Source organism: Eublepharis macularius, chromosome 8 (genome assembly GCF_028583425.1).
Source record: "Eublepharis macularius isolate TG4126 chromosome 8, MPM_Emac_v1.0, whole genome shotgun sequence".
Classification (NCBI taxonomy): domain Eukaryota; kingdom Metazoa; phylum Chordata; class Lepidosauria; order Squamata; family Eublepharidae; genus Eublepharis; species Eublepharis macularius.
The window spans coordinates 130,954,430-130,974,907 of record NC_072797.1 but is presented as its reverse complement, the minus strand read 5'-3'; the positions used below and the strand labels follow the sequence as shown (position 1 = coordinate 130,974,907).

The 20,478-nt window shown below is 44.7% G+C and overlaps 1 protein-coding gene across 2 annotated transcripts in view; it reads right to left on the bottom strand.

Moving 5' to 3' along the window:
* The window catches only part of NRG1 (neuregulin 1), a 247,609-nt gene that overhangs the window by 194,225 nt on the left and 32,906 nt on the right, over window positions 1–20,478 (bottom strand). For both annotated transcript variants that reach the window (XM_054986337.1, XM_054986338.1), the window contains exon 2: window positions 4,933–5,116. In XM_054986337.1, coding sequence (XP_054842312.1) covers window positions 4,933–5,116 — 184 coding nt within the window. The remainder of the gene's footprint in view (window positions 1–4,932; window positions 5,117–20,478) is intronic.

The window sequence follows — 20,478 nt, the reverse complement described above, 5'->3', positions numbered from 1 at the left end:
TGCTACAGCATGCACAAGCATGCCGTACTGCCCAGGAGCCTGCTGCAGCACCTGGGAGCACGCCCTGGGAGGCACTCTCCCCCCCATCAGCCAGGTAAGCGGGGGTGGAGGATGGGAACGGGGAACTGGCAACCCTCTTGCAGAGGGTTCTCAAAGTGCACACTATATTTATCTAAGACACAGGGAATTCTTGAGGCAGCACATAACAGAGAAAAACTTGAAGTGATGAGTAAGCTGTCTCCTGAAGAAGCTTTTGTGCCATTACTTGTCTTCCTCTTGATAAGCTTCAAGGGACCCCAGATTTCTCTTCAGCATAGTTTGAAAATAGTTCATTTTTTTAAAAAAAGCACGAACATTAAGATCTTTGGTATTAGGCACCAAATTCTTGGTACTGGGCCTTGAATATTGCACCAAATTCCAAAATTCTACGCTTGCAAAGTTTGATTGTAGAAAACAAACAAGCCTGCCTTAGGTGCTAGGAGCTAAATTTACACGAGTCCGTGATGGATCTCAGTGAACAACATTGGTTCAAGAATAGAAAGGACAATATTTCTCCCTAAATATAAAATAATTCTCTTTGAATATTGATTTCAAGGCAACTTGGGTTCACCAGAGGATTAATTATCTTTCTGGAACGGTTCAACCAATTTGGGCTTCACAAGATAGTATGATGGGGTGAAGAATCCTCTGCTGACTCTTCCTACATAACAAAACCCTTAAAAATTCTTTTGTCACAATCAATCAGGCCAAGTTTGTGGTTTCACTCCAGCAGACTCTCTTCTCTATTCGTCTGTCACTGCCTTTAAGGCAATAACAGATGAAGACAATGCAGAGGGGAGAATTTATCCTTCAAGATTCTGGCATTAATTAGGGGGAAAAAGTTTTGTGTAACTCAAAAAGGTTAAGTGCTTTCTTTGATTCTGGCTGCTGTTTGAGTTTTCCAGATGTTCCAGGGAAGCTACAAAAGCTCTACTCTTTCTCTCAGTTACAAAGAAGAACACAGACCAAACTCAGTGGGATTTTCAGGGGGCCAGTGGAGGCACACGTCCACCTCAATCCAGAAGCTCTCCATCGGGCAAAACTTCTTAAAAAATCATTCGTATTTGCATCTCATGCCGAACATGTACCAAGCTGGTATGCCAGCTGCCTCTGAAGACATCTCAGAAGCTTCAATGGGACCAAAATAAGTGGCCAGACTGGGGTCAGCTGTTCAGAACATGCATCTCCAGTGTTGTATCAACTGCACTGGTTATTTACTTACTTCTGGCCCTGATTCAAAGTGTTAGCTGTTTAATACCTTTAAAATTTCCACAATCTAGGGCTCTTATATTTATTGAATAACATCCTCTAGCACACCCCCACATGTCAGCAAAGCTCTTTAGACAGATTTTTCCTAATGGTGCCCTCTTAAGACAATCTGTATGAAAAAGGTTAAGTAACAGGTTTTTCTGCGCTAGGCCCACCACTCTGCCTTTCTAGAATGGGTGCAGACAATGCTTTCACTTACTGCATTTAGAAAGGTGTGTGAGATGATTTTATTTCCAAGGTCATTTGATGAAAGGTAAACTACTGGCAGATCTGTGTGTTTTAATCTAGTGTGTGTGTGTGTTGTTTTCTCTTGTTGAGGGGCTGTGATGTTGCTTTGGTGTCCTTGCAACCTACTGCTCTCATCCTACCATAAGGGTAGGATGTAAATATTTTAAATTGGTCAACGGCGTTTCATCAGATTGGAGGGAGGTGTCCAGTGGGGTGCCGCAGGGCTTGGTTTTGGGCCCGGTACTTTTCAATATTTTTATCAATGATCTGGATGAAGGAGTGGAAGGGCTGCTCATTAAATTTGCTGATGATACCAAATTGGGAGGAGAAGCAAGCACCCAAGAAGATATAATTAAAATTCAACAAGACCTGAATACTCTGGAGAAGTGGGTAGCTGTGAATAGGATGCAATTCAACAAAGACAAGTGCACAGTATTACATCTGGGCCACAAGAATGGGAAGCACAAATACTGGATGGGGGATACACTTCTGGGCAGTAGTATACGTGAAAGGGATCTTGGGGTAAGAGTGGACTGTAAACTAAATATGAGCAGTCAGTGTGATGTGGTGGCAAAAAAGGCTAATTCAATCTTGGGTTGTATCAAAGGGGCCATAGCATCGAAATCGCAGGAGGTCATAGCCCCTCTCTATACTGCCTTGGTCAGGCCGCACCTGGAGCACTGTGTGCAGTTCTGGAGGCCTCACTTCAAAAAGGATGTGGCCAAAATCGAGAGGGTGCAGAGGAGAGCGACGAGGATGATCAGGGGTCTGGAGACTGAGCCCTACAAGGAAAGGCTAAGGGCCTTGGGAATGTTTAGTTTGGAGAAGAGGAGGTTGAGGGGGGACATGATTGCTCTCTTTAAATATTTGAAAGGCTGTCATTTGGAGGAGGGCAAGGAGGTGTTCCAGTTGGCAGCAGAGGGTAGGACCCAAAGCAATGGGCTTAAATTACATGCACAAAGGTACCGGCTGGATCTTAGGAAAAACTTTTTCACGGTCAGAGTAGTTCAAAGGTGGAATCAGCTGCCTCGGGAGGTGGTGAGCTCCCCTTCACTGGCAGTTTTCAAGAAGAGGCTGGATGAATACTTGTCAGAGATGCTTTAGGCTGATCCTGCACTGAGCAGGGGTTGGACTAGATGGTCTGTATGGCCCCTTCCAACTCTATGATTCTATGATTCTATAAATAACAAAATAATCTAGTTGTCAGGTCTTGCCAGATAAAGTCTCCCAAGCACTTCACTTCAGACACTTTTGTGTAAAAGTTAAAGTTGCTTTATTAGAGATGTATCAGTATTGAGGTACTCAGACAGGGTCATTGGCAGAAGTGACGCAAGGTGGGTGAGCAGTATTAATTATAGGGGAACGTTCCCACCCCTGGGTATAGGAGACCATTAGGGTTTTGGTGCAAAGGGTCCAGGCCTGTGAGATAAGAGAATGGGGAGGAATGAGTTCATCACAGTTCTCAGGGAGGACTGGCTCCGGCCGGCGCTCCAAGGCCATGTTCTCAAGCCGGCTGGGAAATCAAAAGTAAAACACCTGAAAGATCAATAGCTAACAGCCAAGTAGCAATTAAGTATCCTTTATACACAGGGCTGGCCCGGCAGCCACCTCAGGGCACTAAGGCACCGGAGGGGCGCTGGCCCGGGGGCAGGGGTGCACACCACAGAGCTGCCGCCGCTACAGCCGGCCAGGAGCGTGTGCTGGCAGCGGCAGCGTGGGGCAGCTGAGTGGGCAGCCTCCCATTCAGTTGCTCTGCGGGCCAGGCGCAGCCGGTGGCCAGGGCGGCTGGCTGCTCCTGACCTGCAGAGTAACTGAATGGGACGCTGGAAAGCCCCCCGTGCACACACCAGCCCTGCGTGATGACATCATCACACGCAGTGTTGTCATCACACAGCCCCGCACAAACGCAGAGGCAGCCGTTAAGCTGCCTCAGGTGCCGGTGATGCTGGAGCCAGCCCTGTTTACACATTCTCAGAGGATCAAAGTAATATACATAGAACCAACCATGGCACATATACTGGGGTGTATCTGACACTAGTACTATTTAACAAAAGAAAAAAAATATCAATTCCCTCTTCCAGACTGAAACTCTTTCCCTTTAGGCAAAGCAGGGCTTTTTTTCAGCAGGAATGCGGTGGAATGGAGTTCTGGAACCTCTTGACAATGGTGACATGGCTGGTGGCCCCGCCCCCTGATCTCCAGACAGAGGGGAGTTTAGATTGGTGCGGAGGGCAATCTAAACTCCCCTCTGTCCGGAGATCAGGGGGCGGGGCCACCAGCCATGTGACCATTTTCTCCGAGGGCAACCCACTGAGTTCCACCACCTCTTTTCCCAGAAAAAAAGCCCTGATCTACAGCATTCTTCCACACCAACAGTAAGAGCCCATCACTGGTGGAAGGACACCATCAGCCAAGTCACTTTCCTTCTTGCCCAGTTTTCATGTTATGTTTTGTCATAAAATGTCACAGTTTAGATACTGTAGTAATGAATCTCTTTATTTTGTCAAATTTGTATTCTACAAAAAGTTCAGACTTTCATTTAGCATTTTACCCATTCTGAGATACAGCAACCTATTTATTTAAAACATTTATATCTCATAATGTCAGCCAAAATCATATGATGCAACTTGCATTCATTTTCAGAGTAAAACCAATCATAAAAATAATTTAAAAAACCCCAAGAAAATAAAAACCAACATAAGCTCAATGTAAAAAGCCACAGAAGCGAGTTTCACAGCTGAATGGAGAACTGCACATATCCAAATTAGATGTTTTCCACATCCAAGCCTAACATTCTATCTAGCCACCCTGAAAATCTCATTAAATGATTAAAAATTAACCGAGCCAGAAAAGCGAACACTGTAGCTAAAACATCCACATACAAATGCGCCGAAACTATCAGACATCCAGAGAAACAAATTGTAGTCGTTGTCTCTGGGATCATGGGCCATAAGGGAAGATGGGACAATCAGGAGTTACTCCTCTGAAACCTTAGCAAGTATGGCATGGAGGGCCTTCTTCAGCATTTTCCTTAAACGAGCATAGGATTGCTCATCCTAATATTTGATTTTTAAAAAATTTGGAGCCACCTGTAATGGTCAACAGATTACATCGAAAAATTTATATAACTAAACAAAGTTTATCTCATACAGCAGTTATAACAGTTATAAATGCTACTACATTTATTAATATAAAGATAGATAAGAGCAGCAATACTGTAAAACCAACAAATGAAAATAAAGTGGTAACTTACATCCCATTCATTATCTTGTTCTTTGCAGCATAATGTGTTGTTGGGTAAGCTGAGGTAATTAATACAGTTGATGCTTTCATCCTAGTTATTAATTTCACTTCCTTTCCAGAGCCTAGCTTTCAGATACATTGCTGTATACTTACTTTTGCTTTTTGGGACTCTTGATCTTGATATTTTCCGGTCTGTTTCGTTTTGTTAATTCTTTGCCATTCTTTAACCATTTGAATTTGAGAGAAGGGTGCTCAGAACTGGCTTCACATCTGAGAACTAGCGTCTGACCCACAGCCGATTCCTGGCTTTTCATCTCCTTCAATTTAGGAGGCACAGCTAAAGAACAAAAAGAATGTGCAGGTGATTAGGCAATCCTTCAAAAGGGAAAATGAAGCCCCGAGGAGACGTTGATCGGGGCAATCTTGGGAGTTTAGAATTTATCAAGATTATAAATTCCCTATAAAGTTTTCTTCTGTTTGAACGCATAACCCGGGTGGGGAGGGGCAGGGGGAGAAGAAGAACCAGGGATCAAGGCAGGAGTCATTAATTAACTGAGGTAACAGTATATACCAAGGGCATATTCACAGATACAAATCCCACACAATTTACTGTATCTTTACTTTGATCCAGATTGAAAGGTGTAATACCAAAGAGTGTTTTTCCCACCCTCATGATTACTTTGCAGTAGATTTTTGTGTGATATTAGAATATAGCTTCAGAATGCAAAGATGCAACCCCCCATCACACACACTATTTTTGAATCTATAAATTTTCTGAATTCTTGAAATATTTGTTCACTGTTTTTGTTTCTAGTGCTTAAAAATTCAGCTTTAGACACTTACGATATTACATATAAAGTCTCTGAGGGCAAGCATCATTGCCCGTTGCAAAAAACACTAACTTGAATTTTCTTTGATTGTTAACTCCCATTTGTAAGAGCAGCTGTTGCAGCTCAAGTGAAAATACTGCAATTAATATTGCAAGGTGCTTAATTTCCAACAGGACTCTCTCTCACACTACATAAAGGAACAAACAATTAATTTCTTTATTATATGAATTTATATGACTGCTAATTTAATTCCATTTTATGCTTTTATATGATTGCTAATTTAATCCCATTCATATAATAAATTACCAGGAAATATACATGCAAACCAATTTAAAGTTGTCAGAGCTCTTCAATAAAAAATGCATATCCTTAAAACCACGAAGGGTTACACACTCTGGAAGCATATTGACAGTATCATGCTCCGATTTACTTCTGTTCTTCCAAGGACAAGCTCAGGGCAAACCAGGGTTGTTAAGTGGAATTCTCTTAATTCCTCTTTGCTCAATTTCTCAACGAAATCCAGCAATCCATTAATATTCCTCTTTTTAGGAATTTTATTTGTCAGTTTCAAATCAATTCCTCTTTTGTGAAGAGGAAGATTTGATTAGATCTCAGAGAAGTCATGTATTTTAACTACTACACCACACCATCTCTGAAAGCTCAGGGAATTGCTTCTCATACACACATACGTGCACATACACATTATGCAAGAGACTTAAGTTGTTAGATAAGTTTGGTAAAACTGGTTCTTCAAGCAGGAAGGCATGTTTGGCGAACATCTTGTAGATTTCTTTAATCCTCCACCTCATCATTACATTTGTATCCCATCCTTCCAAGGAGCACAGCAACATACATAATCCCATTATGGCATCACAGCAGCCCTGCAAAGTAGGCTAAGATATGATAGCTGGCCCAGCCTCCTTCTCACCTCCAGCAGTTTATATTGCTCCATTCTCCTCCATTTTATTTTCACATTCTCAGTTAGGCTGGGTGTGTGTGAATGGCCCAAGGTCACCCAGGATGCCAGTTTGACATCCTAACCACTATACAACACTGTCTCAATTTTTATCCTCACAAGACCCCTGCCACTGAGGTAAGGCTTGAAACAACTAAAGTTCCAAAGGGGCGCATAAAGCACCACTGAATGGTATAAACAGAAACTACATTATCACGTGGTAAGAAAACCAAAAAAACCTCCAAGACAAATTAATAAGAAATCAGACAGAATTCTTGTTTTGGAAGAGGAAAAGAGAGTAAGAGGAACCAATTTCTAAAACCAAAAAGAACGTTTTAGAAAAAGAAATGCCCCCACCCCATGCAACAATCCTAGGACACACCAGTTCCGAGAGTAGGAAGTAGAACCAGGTTGTGCACACTGCCAGCTGACTGGTGGCTTTGACATTCTCCTCCTCCTTTCCAACTTAAAATGTTAAGTGTTTTTTTTTAAAAAAGGTGTGTGTATTTAATGAAATAAATGAACAACTAGCACTTGAACAATACAAAAAAAAGACTCTACAACCTGCCTGCAGCGTGGCAGGAAAGGCAAAAAGCCACAACTAACCCAGCAGCATTCAACGAATGGATGTAGAACAAAAGAGGCGGAAAGCTAGATTTGCTCCATTGTAAGACGTCATTCATCCTACGCAAGCAACACAAAAAGCTTCACATTTTCCCTCCAAAATGGTTTCCCCATCTCCAATGCTTGTTTCATTTAATCTGTTTTATCCCCATGAAATATGAAAATAGATTTCTCTTGGCCTAGAATCCCATATTAATAATTGCTACAAGAGAACAGCAGGATTAGAGTCCAGTGGCACCTTAGAAACCAACAAGGTCTTCAGGGTATACACTTAGGAGAATCAAAGCTCCCTTCTTCGGATACAAATAAACCCCCTGGAACGGCTACAAGAGAATACATTCTATTTTGTGATATAACAGGTTTTGTTGCTTAACAGTCATGCAGTATTATATCTAAATCTGACTGGAAACTGTTTGAATAGCTCACATTCATTCGTGAAAGAAAAAAAATCTATTTTTTAAGTTTTGTATTTCTACAACAATTTTCTTGAGCTTGTAACTATCTATGCTTTGCATCTTGATCCAGCATCCATGATTTGCTCTCCCCCCATTTAATCCTCAAAACAACCCTGTGGGGTAGGCGAGGCTGAGAGGGGGTGATTAGACGAAGCTCACCCAGCTATCATCATGAATCTGAACCCACTTTAACCACTGCACCACACTGGTTCTTCAAAAGGAATAATTATTTCCCCAGCAATTTGTATTCTATTTCCACACATATAAATACTGTTTTTTATCAGTATTCCTTAAAAGAACTCAGGCCAAGATTATTTGATTTTTTTTTACCCTCTCTTCTGATGACACGGGTGATATTTTCCAAAGACTAAAATGACAACTCGCCAACACCAGGAAAAACACTGTAAGCAAAAACACTTTCTTTAGCTTCTAGAAAAATAGCTGCTGTTAAAACAACTGTTGTTGACAAACCAATGTGTTTATAATGTAAATACAGCTCTAAGAAAGAGTTCCTACAGATAAGAACATCCCTGCTGGGCCAAATGTCGAACTAGCCCAGTGTTCCGTTTTCTACAGTGGCCAACTAGATATTCTCAGAAGGCCAACAAGCAAGACACAATGGACAAAAGTTCCCCCTGCCCACGGCAACTCATATTCAGAGATACAGGAGTCCCTTTCAGTGTAACCAACCACAGGTGAGAGCACCCTATCAGAAGTCCTCCCAAAACATGGGGCTACCATTTTGTCTGAATAAGACACTGTGTGTATTTTCCTGCTTTGATACATGGAAACACGAATCCTCAAAAATCAGGGTTTTGCACAGGATATACTGAAGATGGAAGATAACATGTGGTGCCCTATTCAGATGGCATGGCTACTGTGTATATTCGAAGCATCGCTGGGCTCCCAGTATATGCAGCTGGATACAACTGAACACGGGTTAAGTCAAACGTCTGTTTGGTCTGTAACTTTCACATGAGATTTCACAAAGCACCCCAAAGAAATGCCAGACATGAAGAAGAAAGAAAGACGCTTTTGAACAGAGCATCTAAAGGGATAACCTCAGAGCAGCAGTATTCCTATTAAGGTGAACTGGGCTATACTTCATCTGCATTCCATTGCCTGAAAATTCACTGAAATATTACACAGTCCGACACTTTTAAGATGAAAATGAGTAGACAGAAAGAGATCCAAATCTACCTTAGAGATTTCTTACTCCCCCCCCCCCGTATAAACCTGAGTAACCCTTCTTTAACATGATTAATTTCAAAGGAACATGAGCAGCCCAAAGATGCCCATGAAGGAATAAGAAATGATCCTGCAGAAGTCAGCACAGACCTTGGCAGACGGTTGTTCTATTCCCAGCTCATCCTCCTGAGTCACTGACTGACCTTGCACGAGTGACTGTGCTGCTGTGGTTTTGCTACGCTGCAAGAATACGCCAGGCACTTCAAACGAAGGGGAACGGAAAGAAGTTATGTTACAAATGACAGACAGACTGCATGACAGCAAAAAGCTGAAAACATATATAATTGCAATTTTTTTTCCAGATCTACGTGGAAGAAAGTCTCCTTGAACAAAGCAAGAGCTACTTCTGAGTAACCATAAATTGGAGCAAACTGAATATCACAATGCCATTAATTTCTCCATTTCTATGAATTTCCCAAATTATTATTTTAAAAGCTACTTATTTGTTTAAAAATACAGTGATAGTGGAGAGTGCCCACAAGTCATAGCTGACTTACGGTGACGCCTGGCAAGGTTTTCATGGCAGGAGACTAACAGAGAGAAGATCTGATAATTTTAGGACTGGACTTTAAGAAAACCATAAACAATCAGGGCTTATTTGCTTTCTCGGTTAAATTTATTACAGCCTGTAGCTCTATAACAGCAGTCTTCAACCTTTCTAGACCTGGGACCAACATTTAATACTGAGGGAACAGCATGGTCTTCAACTTGCCAGGTTGCAAACATGTGACAGGAAGTCATTAGCCACATGACAGGATGCAGAGACAGCCGACTGATAGGGTGGGGAGAAGCTCAGCAGTGCAAATATACATGGAGTTTGGAAGCATTAATGGAGGAATCAACCAAACAAAGGAGAGCTTATGATGAGGGCGGAAGGATCTCTGAACCTGCATGTATTGTATTCTGCACATCTGCAGCACATAAACCCCCACCCTCAGCCCCAATCCCCCACGCTCAAAAAACTGAGGAGCAGTGACAGGAAAAAAAAACGGTTGGAAAATGGCCTCCGTGGCACTGTAACAATTTACCATGCCTCTGTGGTCTTTACTACAGAGAATTGGGGAAATTCCTAGAGCATGAACCAGAAGTGATATCAAAACCTCCCCAAACTCCTCCCTCACCAGCCACGGTCCTCAAATCTTGTGGCATTTGCCAAGGTAGTGCTGCCAATACTACCTGCACTCAAGAAGAAGCTTCTCCACTGTTGACCTGACTGCCACCTGCTGCTCCTCTAGAAGTGTGTGCAGAGAAAGGCAGAAGATAGGGGACCTTTGCTCTCTGCGCATGCACATCAGCAGCATGTCCTTTCAGAGAGAAGCAAGAAATATGGTTGCTTATCAAGTTATCATTAAAATGTTCTAAAGGACAGGAAACACACATTTCTACATTTGTTCTGTGAATATATTTTAATAACTTTTAATGGAAAATAACTCACTCCTTTTGACAAAGGAAGATTTTTTTAAAAACCTAAGATGGTCAACCACAGTGGTTATATGCAAGTGGCAGGCTGCTTTAACACGATGAAAAATTAAATGGGAATGTTGAAATACATCACACAGACGAGTAGCTCTTGCCAGGTATCCTTCCACCTGCCCCCAAGAAGGTAACACAAGGGGTTACATATCAGCAGATATTAAAAATGCCGGCCATCACGTATGCAAAACCATGATAATAGCATAGTAGGACTAAAGTATCATTTGTTAGTTTTGTAAGACAATATTCTCCTTCTTTCTAAGATAAATTTCAAAAAGGAAAGGAAAAACCCCATTATTGAAGAAAAACAAAAACAGTGCTAAATAAATTAAGATTAAAATTAAAAGTGATGTCATGGGGCCTGCAGAGCCTATGTGCAGTGTGTTCTAGCAGGCCTCTGCTCACCAGGAGAGGAGGATCAGCAGCGCCCCCACCCCTCCTTCACCTGGTTTTCAGGCAGGGGGGCCTGGCAACCCTAGTGTTTGGCAGGCAAGCACCTCTCCCTGCGTTAGCTGCCAATATATATACTTCAGCAGAGTTCATTCCCAATTTAATTTCATGCAATCCTCAGTGACAACCTAGCTTAGTAAACCTATTTTAAATGTCACATCTTAGTTTCGGAATGTGTGAAGGAGATTATTAATGCTCCGGCAATAGGATCTCCTGCTAAAAGAGGGAAGCTTCTTTTCCTGGCGATGGCACTGAAACTCTCCCCTAAGATGAACATCTCATCCTAACCCATGTAAAAGACCACACTCTTTTCAGTGGACCGTTGGGCTGAATTGAGTGTGGAGGTGATTTGTCCACCATTTCCCCTTCATTTACCTTGGTTTTGTAAGCTGAATGTTGCGGTTTTGGTAGGTCCTGGTTTTAATCTGCAACTGATCTTAAGGGAGGGATTTTTAAAACATGCTTGTTACAAATTGTTGTTCTGAGACTTTATTGAAAGTCGCCTTAAGAGTAGCCCTAAAAATAGGATATATATATATTTAAAATAAGTAAATAATTAACAAGCACCTGGTGGTCAATGACAGTACAACTGTATGCAGTATGACTCCAGTCTAAGCCCAATGGACAAACTGCAGTAATGTGAGCTAGTGGGGTTAGACTTTGGGACTAGCACTGGGGAGATCTGCTACAGAAACTTGCTCAGTGACCTTGGGACAGCCACACTCTCTGTCTAAACTATGCCACAGGATTGTGGTGAAGATAAAACTGAGAGGCGAACGATGTAAACCACTTGAATCTCCATTGGGGGTAATGGCAAAGTATAAATGAAGAAAATAAATAAACTGGAGTAACTTTGCATAGGACTGTACCGTAATATTCCTAAAAGACATAGAATTTTATATCAATAAATATCCCCCCCACACACAGTTGAAATAAAAGGCAGACACAAAGCTTGGATATAAAATTGGGCCACTTTATTAATTTCAACATAAACTGTCAATAAGGCAAGGGATCTAACTAACTAGTGGTACAGGTCAAGCCCTCGGGTCACCCATGACCTCCACCTTGACCTGTCTAGGCGAGCCCCCACTGCCCCAGGGGTGAGCCATACAACGCATGGTTGGGACCCGGCAGGCCAGGCAAATGGTTCCCCCTCCAAGCCTGCAGCACCTTGCCATACAGCAGAAGGGCCTTTCTTGCACAGGGGAGCCATGTGGCAGTCTGCCCTCGCAACTGGCTGCCATGGAGCCCACCAGTTGCTCCTGACTGACCCCAATTCTCCACCAATGGGGATGTGCCAAGGGGGTCACCGTTCCCGCTCATTTCCCCATCCTAACCACCGCTAGGGCCAAGCCTCTGCTTAGGCCCTTGTGCCCCACAGGTGGCTTATGGCCAACCTGAGCCCTTGCCATAAATCATCCAGGAATATGTCATAGCCAGCAACCGATAGGTAGACCCCATCACTTCTGTAGAGGTTGGTGAATTCAGTAAGCTGGGGGGGGGGCAATCAATAATACCCCAGCCTTCCCCAAAAGCCAAAGTCATCACCGTCCAGGTGAATGACCAAAACAGGAGGCTGAGGACTGCACCTCCCCTAGAACCTGGGCGCTGTGAGCCTGTAAGGAAAGGACCGTGCCCTGTAATTCAAGGCAAACGACCAGTACGTGATGTGGAAGTCAGCACCTCCCCTCAAAGCATCAGACCACTACTTGCCTGGCCAATGCAAGCCTGTGTGAGCCTGGAAGGAAAGGGCCAGGCCCTGTGAGCCAAGGTCATCACCCCCCTGGTGAATGACTGAGATGTGAGGCAGAGGTCCGCACCTCCTCTTGGAACATCAGGCCATTACTTGCCTGGGCACTGCAAGCCTCTGTGAGCCTGTAAGGAAAGTGAGCCAAGGTCATCATCGCCCCCCAGGTGAACGACCAGGATGTGAGGAGAAGGTCCGCACCTACCCTCGAGGCATCAGGCCACTACTTGCCTGGGCAGTGCAAGCCTGCATGAGCCTGTAGGGAAAGGGGGGCATGCCCTGTGAGACGACGTGAGGCGGAGGACCCCAACTCCCCTTGAGCCATTAAGCCCACTACCCGCCGGAGTGCAGCAAGTCCGTGTAAGCCTATAGGAAATGGGCATGCCATGACCCTGAGGTCACCCAGGTGAACCCCCCCCCTTGCCACCTAAATTGCAGCACAGGAGCATAAATGGTCTGACCATTTGGGTGTGTGTGTGTGTGTGTGCAACATGGACTGCCCCTTGAATTGTCACACCAAAAGTGAACAATGTGGCAGACAAACTCCCTCACCACAAAACACTACCACTAAGATCTGGAAACCAAGAAGCATCAGAGCTAACCTGAAAACTCTGCCTCTAAGAGCAGGTCCTCCTTCCAAAAGGCAAGCCCATTAAAGCAGTTGGGAAACTTAACTCATCTTTCACTGCCAAATCCTCCCTGATACCCCTACAAGATTTAAGTCTGCAATGAAGAACCTCTGGCCTCAAGTAGCGGCCCCAAGAAACTCTCTATCAGGTGCCATCACTCTATAGGCAAAATTAACCCTCGCAATGGCCAGAACCTGCTGAGCCCTCACTTGCAAAAAGAGCTGAAGCGCTCAAAGGCCACTAAAAGACAGAGCACTCCCTTCGAAGATCCCTGACTGTAAGATATTGCCCTTAGGATATTGCCCTATGAAGGGAAACCCAATGACACAAAATCTCTGAGATGGTGAGTGAAAGTCAGGCTCAATGTCACGTTTTGCCATTTAATTGCAGACCCCACATCACCGAGCAACCTTGACTGCTGGTCAAAGGACCTATATGTGGAAAAAGAGGGGCATCAAAAAGGGGGGGGCAGCACCCAGCCCTCAGCACACGCCATTGCTATTTTGTACCAGGACCCTGAAGAGGGATCCAACATCCATGTGACACTCACTAGCAAATAAAGGGATATCCTGGCGCCTGGAATATGCAGCCAGCCACCACTAAGAACCTTCAGATTTATGGGACAGGTCCCCTCTCCAGTTTGTTGTTGTTGGGACCACCACTCAGTTTCCCACCAGGCCTACCTCCATGCCCCTGAGGTTTGCCAGCCATGAAGGTGGGGGGGGCACCTCAGATTGGGCGTTCATGGTCAGATCTACAGAATTTCATAGCACTACTCCTTGTGAGGTGAACTCCCAACAAAGCATCTAGGGCTGAATGCAATGCATCACCGGGGACACAGATACTAGGATCAACAGCAGCCCTATAAACAAGGTGACCGCTGTCAAAGCGATCCCCCGTGTTGGTATTACAGGAGACGTCACCATATCCCAAGCTGCTAGTGTATCCTATCCCAGGGTAAGCCAGGCTTGAGGTCGGCCCCCACACATTGAATTCCTTGTCACACCGCAACCATGCAGCACTAGCTAAGTCATTATGCCCTTTATATTATATCCAGGTACCGAACACAAAAAGGGGGGGGCAGCCAGGGAGCCATTGAGCCCATTAAGGCCTAACCCTTGGCTCATTGCCACGTCACAGGGACTAAAGCCGACCGTGTGTGCGGACTGGCAACCTGCCTGCTTCATGGCAGCGGCCACGAAGGCCACTGTCCCGACTAGCTCAGGCCCTGAGACGTGCTAGCCTGGGTTCTGCCTGAGTGTAAAGCACCAAAGGTGCAGGAGTAGAGGCTGAACCCAGGGCCCCCACAGCCATGCATATGCCTGCTGTGTTTCAGTGTGCTTACCATCACCGCTATAGGGCAGGCCTCTTCAGGCCAGCATGGATGATCTGAAGCCACATACGTGTTCAGCTACCACCTGTGGTTGGCAACTCTATTACTAAAGGACTCCTCCTATCAGAGGAGGACAGCACCAGCACAGCACTTTCAGGGGCTTGCCTCTTTGCTGGCTGTTTGCCTTTGGGCTTTCTTTGGTGGCATGGTTAAACCAGGTACTGAAGTGAAATGGCCACCTATGGGGTGACCCACAAAATGGCTGCCCACCACACAAAATGGCTGCTGCCCAATAAGATGCCCTAAACAAAGATGGCTGCCCCAGCATCACATAATGGCCACCGATAACACCTCTGTAGTTGCCCTAATAAAAGATGGCCACCACCCCACACTACCACGTCTCGCCTCCCTCAAGTAACAAGGCCTGCTAAGGCCGGAAGGCCTGCCACCCTCTCTGCATGAGCCTATCCCAGGCCCCCAAAGTGTAAACGGGGGAGGGGGGAGGGAAAAGCCCAGACGGGGGAGGGGGGCACCAGCATCCACCCTGTTAGGCCCATAGCAGGAGTATATGAAGCAATCCGCCCCTCAGGTGGCTGCAATTCACCCCTGTGGCCTACAGCAAAGCCTGTTGCTGCAGCTGCTGGAAGGACTCCCTTCCAACAGAGTGAAAAAAGAGAAAAAAGCGGGGGAGGGGCTTAGGTAGGCCAGAGGCCTACAGGCGCTGGGCCTCACCCTGCTTTAGGCCTCCTGACTGATAGACAACAGGCCCCGAATGTTAAGAAGGGGGGGGAACCTCTGCCACACCCCTGAGCCTGGCGCTGGGCCCTGGCTCTCCTCCTGGAGTCTGAAGGTAGCAAGAGCGCAGCTTCTCCCTAGACCTCAGGGCCTTCAATAAAACCAGCCTCAGAGGAGCTCGGCTTGAAGGGTGCTCTGCTCAGGCCAAGCAACAAAGACAACTGTGTGCTGGGGAAGGGCAGAGCCGGCAAATAGGCCTTTCGTTCCACCCACCCAGCAAAGCCCTCGGATGCCTAGGAAATGCCCGACTGCCTTTCCTTCTTCCGGGGCTGCAAACGCGGCCCCCGTCCAAGCTGCAGTGCTGCCATCCGGGTGGGCCAAAAAACAGCAGTAGCAGCAATATGAAATCTGCACAGTTTTCAGGTTTGTCTCTTCCAATTAAATTTAATGTGTTTGTAGTCAAATTTGTGGAGCTAGAATCAGAAGATAAACTTTGGAGCCTCGTTCGCACTGAGGTCCTGGAATATCTTTAATCAACAGGATTGCCAGGTCCCTTGGGGGGCCAAACCAGGGTGACAGCATGGCAGTGGGTGGTGTACATACTGTGTCACAGGAAAATAACATCATTTTCCAGCAACGCAGGAACGTAAACACTCATTTTGGCCATGTGCCTCTAGGGTGGCATGCATGCAGTTGGCTGGTTCCCCATGCCTCTCCCCTGCTGTCTATGTGAGCAGTAGGAGGGGGAGGGGGCTGATGGCGAGGGGCCCCCATAGTGGAGCTGGCAACCCTAGTAATTAAGCACTGCACATTTCTGGAACCTGAGTCTCTCCTATAATGCACTATTGAATATTTTTGGCCATCTGAGGGACAGGATGAAAATGTTTCCAATGCCTTTCCTTCCTCCTCAGGTCCCCGCAGCTAAATCCCACATACCTGTGGATAGAGAACATAATTCTCAGGGAGAAGAAAGCTACTGAGGCCTGATCAAGTCAGCCCCTCATTTATGATTAAGTGCTACACATTCACATGCCTAAACAAGTTGCCTTAGCACCCAAAATCTTGGGTTTCTCTAATGAATCTCAAGTAAGGCAGTTCCTTTTATCGGACTTTATAGATATTAGGACTGCCAATCTCCCAGGGGCAGATCTCCCACTCCCAGCTTCTGCCACCTGCCACCACTCACCTGGCAGGTGGGGGAGAAGGCCGCAGGGAATGGGGCTGGGATGCAAAAAAACCCTTCCGGGCCAGTATGCAGCAGGCGTGCTCCCCACACACAAGAGGAGACTGGCAAGCTAAGTACCAAGTTCCCCCTCCCACTGGGAAGGTAAGGAGACATCTGGCAACCTTAAGAGATATTGCTATATGCTAGAAATATAAATCTGTCAGGATGAAAATGGAAAATTCAGGAAGAGCTTCCGAATATAAATTGTGCTCCTTAGGCCGTATTTAATCTTCAAGAAAACAGCACAAGCATTACAGCTCACCAAGTCAATAAAATACTTTTATGTTCCAAAAGTTGCAGACCTAAGGGCCCAAAGATGGTTTCCTAAATCCATATCTAAAACTTTAGCAATTTACCAAATATTAAGAAATGCAGAGAGAGCATATAACCCATTTCCCATTGTGAGCTGCAGACATCTTGTATTTCTTTACATCATATATTGCATGAACTTGAAATTAAGAGTTCCATCAGCAACTCTCACCACTGCTGCTGCTTTTACTCACGGTCGCTGAGATACTTATTTAACACCTGAAATCACATTTTGAAAAGATACCTGTATTTTTTTCTAGCATATTAAAGGCACTGTTCTGCAACCGTGCAAAACAAAAACCATGATGCTTTAATAAAAAGACAAACTCAAAAATAAATCAGCACATTATGATGAAAACCCAGCTTTCTGCACCAGGATTTAGTTGCGAAATACATTATTAATAATGACTGTAACCCAAACTATGGTATACTGTTTATCCTACATACTTTTTTTGGTAAAGCTAAGACTGCAGGCTTTAGGACAATTTCTAAAGTTACAAAGTGATCCTTTGGACGCTAAGGAAGTAAAATCCTTATCCCAAATGTCTTACCATCAGGGCTTTTTTTCTGGGAAAAGTGTTGGTGGAACTCAGTGGGTTGCCCTCGGAGAAAATGGTCACATGGCTGGTGGCCCCGCCCCCTGATCTCCAGACAGAGGGGAGTTGAGATTGCCCTCTGCGCCGCGGAGGGCAATCTCAACTCCCCTCTGTCTGGAGATCAGGGGGCGGGGCCACCAGCCATGTGACCGTTTTCAAGAGGTTCCGGAACTCCGTTCCCCTGCGTTCCTGCTGAAAAAAAGCCCTGCTTACCATTGCTCCATAAGAAAGACAATGAAGTCACTTCATTTATCTGACCATCACAGCTTATTCCCACTTTTTTGTGCTCTGGATCAAAGAAATATTAAATGCTACCCAGTGTCTAAATTTGATTTTGCAAGGCAATTCTTTTTTTTAACAATAGTAGAAATAAGGTTAAGTAATGAAAACCATTTTGGTAATTTAAAGATTAATTTAAGTGCCATGATATTATAGCTTGCATAAAATATTCACTGCTATGTGGAATATAAGCCATTGATTTTTGTCATGGAAATGACAAGTTTTCTTGCTATAAATTTCCTGTATCTTTCTCTCTTGAATTCTTTATAATACTTGTCAAGTGAGTTATTGCTTTTTTTAGAGGCTTTCTCTAAGGCTGTGCTCTCTGTCTTGTGAGCAGTGTTACTGGGGTAAAAAATTAGTAGATATATTTGTAGAAATCCAGACTATGCAAGACATCACTAGTGAGAGTTCAGATCACCACAACGCTGTACAAACTTAGTCTATGAAACCAAACAACAACTCAAAGATGGGCCTGCAAAGATCTATGTACTTCTTATAACATACTAAGATGGACAACTAATCTTATGAAGGCAAATCTGCACAGACTTCTACTTAGGTTACACAAGATACACTCCAGGGGACTAAATATCAAATGGATTTTTTTTTTTGCTCATTATCCAAATCTATTGTATTAAATTCCTGCCTTAAGAACTCTCAGAGCCAGTTCCACATATTTATGCCTGCCTGTAGACCAGCAATGGGCCTTTCTTGGAGATGCCTGCAGAGTCTGCCTCACCCATTGAGAGCATGCCCCTCACTCACTCCTATATTATTTAAATTTAACATTTACACTGGTCGTCCAAGCACTTTGAGAGAAGCAGAGTGGCTCATCAGGGATCATAGTGAATTTGACATTTGCGACAGAAAATCCTTCAAGTATCTCTGGGCCACAGGTAACTCCCCAACCTTGTCAAGTGCTTGGGATGATAATTAAGAATACTCTCTCAAAAGTTTTTGTTCAGTGAAATATATGTTTAGAATACCAAGCAAACCAAGAAAGGTGGGGATGGAAAAAAACATTAATTGTGAGGATAAAATGGAGATCCCCATTGGGGAGAAAGGTGGGTTATGAACGAACACCTGTATAAAACCAAGACACATGCTGCATGTCTTTTGTAATCTCAAGATTAAGACTTTAAAAACTTAACACTCAGGGCTTTTTTTCTGGGAAAAGAGGTTATGGAGCTCAGTGGTGGAACTCAGGACCGCATAATGACGTCACTTTGGGTCAGCTGGAACAATGGGGGGAGTTTTTTAAAGTTTAAATCGCCCCCCCCCCGGCGAAAATGGTCACATGGCCAGTGGCCCCGTCCCCTGATCTCCAGACAGAGAGGAGTTTACATTGCCCTCCGCGCCGCTTGGCGCCACTCGGCACCATTTTCAAGAGGTGCCGGAACTCAGTTCCACTGCATTCCAGCTGAAAAAAAGCCCTGTTAAAACTTAATAACTGAACACATATGTCTCATAAATATCAGTAAATGAGCATTTGATTTCCTAACATATTCCACTATGATCTTTTCTAGAGAGATCTACCTTCCTAGATAAAATATTACATGAAATAAACCTACAAAAATCCATAATTCAAGATCAATACATTCCTGCTGTTTCCTTAGAAGGACTTAACAGAAGCTGCAAGAACAGTCAGAGAGTATTTTGAGAAGAGCTTCCAAGATAACATAAAGCAGTTTTTAAAAACAGAAAGTTTTTCCTCCCCTAGAGAATATGCTTCATGGAAAACACACTGATGGGAAAAAAACAAAACAGGCTGAAATCAATGGATAGCTGTTAACGTTACCAACTCCAAGTTTAGAAATTCCTGGAGATTTGGGGGGGGGGGGGTGAAACCTGCAGAAGGCAGGGTTTAGGGAGGCAAAGGATCCCAGCATGATATAATTCTATAGAGTTCACCCTTCAGAGCAACCATTTTCTCCAGGGGAACTGGTCTCTGTTGCCTGGAGATCAGTTGAAATTCCAGATCTCCAGATGCCACCTGGAGGCTGGCAACTCTAACAGCTATTCCTGCTTTTTAAAAAAAGGATTAGACATGGGGCTTAACTAGATGTGACACAGGGAGTTCTATGACCACAACTTTCCAGAAGTTTTAAAATCAAAATAGCAGTCATGCATGGACTCAATTGGTATCAAAGCAGGGTTACACACCCGGGGCCGGCAACTAGGGGGAGACTCATGGAGGGGGGGAGGACATCTCCAATGATGTGCTATCATTTCCAGAGCAATCCAGAAATGACATCACTATCTAGGGTAAACACTGTAGTATTTGCTCCAAACTATATGTTGTAACCCCTATCTGGTGACATCACTTCTGAGTCATGCTGGAAATGATGTCATCGTATTACTGCCAGTTGCCAGCTCCAGCAATTTCTCCATCATTTCCTCCCTCTGGCCTACAAGCAGCAATTGGGGAAAGACAGTAGGAGGTCTCCCACTAGGGTTGCCAGGCCCCGTTACCCTCCTAGACAAAAGGGCAACCTGGCACTTACCTTTCTTCTCCCCTTGTTTGTGAGTGCTACTAGTGTAGCGTAACAATGTCACTTCCAGGAGTAACATCATTGGAGCACTCCCGCGCTTCACACTCGGCTGATTTGTGCCTCAGATGGGGAGTGACACTGTCACATTGCACCAGGAGCATGCCTGGGAGGCCTGTCCCCCACCTTTCCCCCCGCCAGCCAGGTGAGTGGTTGTGGAGGGCGGAGGTTGGGAGCGGGGGATATCTCACCCCCACCAGAGAACATGGCAGCCCTCTCTCTCACTAATCTGGGAGACGTGGAAGCCCTATATCAAGACTAT